The 5039-nt window shown below is 57.2% G+C and overlaps 2 protein-coding genes across 2 annotated transcripts; one reads left to right on the top strand and one right to left on the bottom strand.

Moving 5' to 3' along the window:
- Positions 1–15: 15 nt before the first annotated feature.
- Positions 16–2530, bottom strand: PTSG_11409 (uncharacterized protein; the record flags this gene model as incomplete). The annotated part of the gene is made up of 4 exons (XM_004987499.1): positions 16–27; positions 198–569; positions 827–907; positions 1049–2530. The coding sequence occupies 4 exons, from the start codon at positions 2528–2530 to the stop codon at positions 16–18; spliced, it is 1947 nt and encodes a 648-aa protein (XP_004987556.1).
- Positions 2531–2773: 243 nt separating this feature from the next.
- Positions 2774–4549, top strand: PTSG_11410 (uncharacterized protein). Its single transcript, XM_004987500.1, has one exon. The coding sequence runs from the start codon at positions 2793–2795 to the stop codon at positions 4413–4415; it is 1623 nt and encodes a 540-aa protein (XP_004987557.1). The 5' UTR covers positions 2774–2792; the 3' UTR covers positions 4416–4549.
- The last annotated feature ends 490 nt before the right edge of the window (positions 4550–5039 follow it).

Genomic DNA, 5039 nt, shown 5'->3' on the forward strand with positions numbered 1-5039 from the left:
CTATCGCTGTCACTGTCACTGCCGTTGCTGCGTTGTGTTGTCTCCTCCTCGCTTTCGTCCTCATCGTCACCAGTGCTCATCCTTCTTCCTGTCCTCCCCCTTCCCCGTCTACCTCTCCCTCTCCCTCGACCTCGACCTCGACCTCTGCGTTGTGCGGATTGTGTTGATTTGGTTCCGCGTGCCCGCCGCCGCGTCACCAGCGCCCGCTTTCTCGCAGGGGACCCGTCCTCTTCCTCCTCCTCCTCATCATCATCATCGTCATCGTCACTGTTACTGTTGTCGTCGTCTGCACTACTGCCTTCTGGCTGCACTTGTTGCTCTTTGTAGTTCACGCGCCGGCGGCGTCGTGTTGATCGCCTCTTTGCCTTCAACCCTCCCTCATCATCATCATCATCATCATCATCATCATCATCATCATCATCATCATCATCATCATCATCATCATCATCATCATCATCATCATCATCATCATCATCATTGGATGGGCGCGTCAGTGGACGCAGTGCTCTCCACAAACACGTGCGCACAGACGGTCCCATCGCCCGCCGCTTCGGCCAATACAGCGCAGCCTGAAGAAACACACACACACACACACACACACACACACACACACACACACAACACAACACAACACAACACAACACAACACAACACAACACAACACAACACAATACACACACACGCACGCACACAACACAACACAACACAACACAACACAACACAACACAACACAACACAACACAATACGTGTGAGTATGACGCACCAACAGCTGCAATCCATCTCCCTCCCTCTCTCTCTCTCTCTCTCTCTCCTCCACCACCTCACCTGCAGCGCTGCCAAGGCGTCGAGATAGCGGAGGACAGCGAGCTCGGGTTCATGCGTCGCACCAGCATTCTCAAGCGTGTTCTGCAGCCACACGCACAACACACACACACACACACACATATAGGTATGAGTGCGCAATGGATCGATGTCGCAATTATGTTCACACGCACAATCACACACACACAATCACACACACAATCACACACACAATCACACACGCACCATAACGCTGGCCAGGAGTTTGTCTGTTTCGAAAAAGGCAACAGTTGGTGACATCTTTGACAGATACGCGGCCGGGAGGGTCGGGTTGCTCAGCGTCATGTCAATCGCCTGGTACAGGTCTGCAACGTGTGCGACGGGGACGAGGTGCGATGCCTTGCCAAAGGTTGCGGTGCGCGGTAGTGTCCACGTCTGCGCCAACCCCCGATATGGCCGGCGCTGTGGTGGCGGAGGAGTCGCCTTTGTTGCCACCGCCTTTGTCGTGGCTGCTGTCGTTGTTGGTGTAGCTGTCGCTGTTGTTGCTGTTGTTGTCGCAGCTGTTGTTGTTGTGGATGCTGTAGTTGGTACTGATGCAGATACGGCCTGGGTTGTCTTGACAGGGGTTGTTAGCGCTTCCTGTTTCACCACCACTCCGCCACTCATGGCAGTAGAAGTAGCGGCATTGCAGCTGGACGCAGGCAGTGTTGCTCCCGACAATGGCTTCTCCTGCTTGACCTTCACCGCCCCTGCTGCTCTTGTCGATGATGCCGTCGTGGGTGTCGTGGTGGTCGTGGTCGTCGTCGTCGTCGTCGTCGTCGTCGTGGTTGGGGCTGCAGTTGTTAATTGGGTTGTGGTTGTTGTGGGTGACTGGGCCGTGTTGGGGGCAACCACTGTCCCTGTCGGCTTCACCGACGACCAAAGTGGCAGGCACTGCGGCAACTCATCGTCTGTGTCGTTGCTGGCTTCGCTGTGGCCTCGCAGCTTCATGAGTGGGGAAGAAGTGCGAACGGGCGCCAACAGAGGTGACGAGGATGGCTTTGTCGCACTGCTCTTGAAGGCCATGAATGCTGCTGCTGATGCTGTTGCTGATGATGTTGCTGCTGTTGGTGCTGTTGCTGAGAAGGGCACAAAGGAGGGAGTGGTTTGGTCGTTGTTGTTGAATGCCAGTGTCCGCTGAGCCGCATCAGCCTTGCCGTTGGTCACCCTTGATCTGGAAATTGACCACGGCTGTGTCACCGCAGTTGCTGTTGCTGCTGTTGTTGCTGCTGTTGTTGTTGTGGAAGACACCGTCGTCGGCGACACTGTTTGCTGTTGCTGTACTTGCTGCTGCTGCTGCTGAGGCGGCGGCGGCGGCAGCTGAGTCGTCGTTGTTGTGGCTGGAGTTGTGGTTTTGCTTGTGTTTGGAGTTGTGGCTGGTGAATTTGCGAGTGACATGGACAAAGCACGAAATGGGGTGGAGGTGCTGATGTGCGGTTGGTAGGAGAATCCAGGTGTGGTGTCCACGTTCGCCGGTGTAGGCACCACGCTGCCACTTCTGGTGCAAGTGGATGTTGTGGAGGAGTCGGCTGTTCCATCCAGGTCGATGATGGGCAGATCCTGCGTGTCATCGTCGCCTTCCACCAGCAGGGTTTCCACGCTGCTGTCCAGTTTGATGCACGACTCCTGCTCCTGCTCCTGCTCCTCCTCGTCATCGCTGCTCAACACAATCACACCATCGTCAGCCATTGTGTGTGTGTGTGTCTGTCTGTCTGTCTGTCGGTCGGTCTGTGTGTGTGTCTGTCTGTGTGTGTGTGTGTGTGTGTGTGTGTTGCTTGTGGATGTGTCTGCGCACGTATCACACACACACACACTGTCGCCCTGCGTCTTGCTTGCTCGTTGTGTTCAAGAGAAGATGAGATTTGTGTGGAGAGCGGCGCGGACACGTTTGCGCGCCATCGAAGTTTAAACAAAGATTTACACCACTTTTCAGCAAACACGGTCGCTGGTGATGGCAAGGCGAAGAAGGCACCACGACGACAGCAGCGTCACCAACGACCACGATGATGGTGGTGGTGATGATGTGAAGAAGGCAAAGCAAAGTGGTCGAGGGTGCTGTGATGGAATGGTGCTGGTGTGCGACATGGACTCGACGCTGGTGGAGCGACCGCAGAGCGGACTGTACCCGACGCTCAAGGAATCCCCGTGCTATGAACCCGTGCTGCAGTGGCTGCGGGATGGCGGGTGCATCCTGCTCAACACAACAGCGCACACGCGCGCGCGCCGACAGTTCTGGGACCACATCCCGCCGCAGTACCGTCGCGCTGGGCAGGTGGCAATGGCAACCTGCACCGGCGCTGCCTTTGTGACGGGGCACTGCGACAGCGGCGACATCGTGTACAGCAAGGACTACATCAGATCGGCCGTGAGCGGCGGGACGTGTCTCACACCACAGCAGGTAGCTTTTGTGAAGCCTCGGATCCTGGCCATCCTCCGCAAGCTGTACACCGACATGGCTGCAGATCCAGCGCTCATCCACCTCCTCAGCGACAAGTATCAGGAGCCGTTTTCCCGCTTGTGTGCGCGCATCGCAGAGCACCCTGGCGGCGCCGACGCCGTCGTCACGGAAGAGCTCATCACCACGCCAGGCGCCGTGCTGTGCGACACCAACGAGGTGCTTTTCTCCTGCTCCTCGGTCCCTGATGCCGCTGCCATCGCTATCGCTGAACTCGAGAGCGGCAAAGACGGCAGCTGTAGCAGTGACAACAGCAACAGCAGCAGCAACAACAACAATGACAGCAGCAGCAGCGGCAACGGCAACGACAACAACAACAACAGTAACGGCAGCAGCAGCAGCAGCACTGACAGCCGCCGCCAGCATCTGGAGAAGAGTAGTGACGCTAACGCTGGCGTGTACCCGTCGTCGATGACACTGATGGGCGTACCACGTGCGGTGGCAGACAAGTACTTTGGTGATCTGCAGCGCCTGTGCGCGCAGCACGGCATTGAGGTGTCTTTTGCACCAAATAGCGTGTGGTTCTTCAAGCTGGGCGTGAACAAGGCCACCCCCATCGGCTGGCTGCGCCGCAGTCGCCACGGCGCCCATATCGGGTGTGTGGACCGCGCAGATTGCAGCAATGGAGGAAGCAGTGGCTGCTGTGGGGTGGGTAGCCATGGTTGCGATGGTGAGCACGGCTGTTGTGAGAGTGGCTGTTGTGAAGCGACGAGCACAGCCGACGTTCGGCAGCAGCAAACAGACGGCAGCGGTGATTGTGACGATGGTGGTGATTGTGGTGATGGCTCGGGTGTGTCGCCGTACCGGTTCTGTACGCGGCCGCTGGACGTGCGGCGAGCGCTGGCGATTGGCGATGCCCCCAGTGGCAACGACGGACCCATGGCAGAGTTTAGGCGAGATGGTATGGAGTTTGTGTCGTGCGCGGGGCGCGTGGAGGAGGTGCCTGAGGACTTGCGTGCGCTGCATGTTGGTGGGAAGGAGGCGGGAACGGCGGCGTTCGTATCCGCGCTCAAGCACCAGCTGCAGAAGGAGCAGGGAGAGGCGGGTGAAGGTGGTGGGGATACTGTGTTGTTGGCGGCGGCGGCTGCTCGCGCCGTCAACGCGCTTCGCAAGCATTGACACGTGTGCATGTTTGTGCCTGTGTGTGCCTGTGTGTGCCTGTGTCTGTGTCTGCCTGTATCTGTGTGTGTGTGTGTGTGTGTATGTGTGTGTGTGTGTGCGTGTGTGTGTGTGTGTGTGTGTGTGTGTGTGTGTGTGTGTGTGTGTGTGTGTGTGTGTGTGTGTGCCTGTGTGATTGGCTGGCTACTACCTTGACTTGTAAGCAAGCTATGCACGTTCGTGTTGAGGCTTGAATGAATCAGGAAACGAGTGACAGCATGACGTGCACCATAAACGAGACACCAGTTCAAACAAGACAAAGCCACCAACCAACAAACAACAACACAACGCAGGTGCCATGTCGCTGTTCTGGTGGAAGCAGGTGCAGGCTGTGAGCGGGCTGGCCTTCAGCACGTTCAGCACGCTGCACATTGCCAACAACCTCTTTGCCATCCAGTCACAGGACTCGTACGACTCTGTCATGGTCAGTGGGATGCGTGCGTACGTGCGTGCGTGTGCGTGCGTGCGTGCGTGTGCGTGTGCGTGTGTGTGTGTGTGTGTGTGTGTGTGTGTGTGTGTGTGTGTGTGTGTGTGTGTGTGTGTGTGTGTGTGTGTGTGTGTGTGTGTGTGTGTGTGTGTGTGTGT

This window comes from Salpingoeca rosetta (assembly GCF_000188695.1).
Source record: "Salpingoeca rosetta unplaced genomic scaffold supercont1.73, whole genome shotgun sequence".
Lineage (NCBI taxonomy): Eukaryota > Choanoflagellata > Craspedida > Salpingoecidae > Salpingoeca > Salpingoeca rosetta.

Coding starts and splice junctions, on each gene's coding strand:
- PTSG_11410 (XM_004987500.1), top strand. CDS start 2,793: ATGGCAAGGCGAAGAAGGCACCACGACGACAGCAGCGTCACCAACGAC.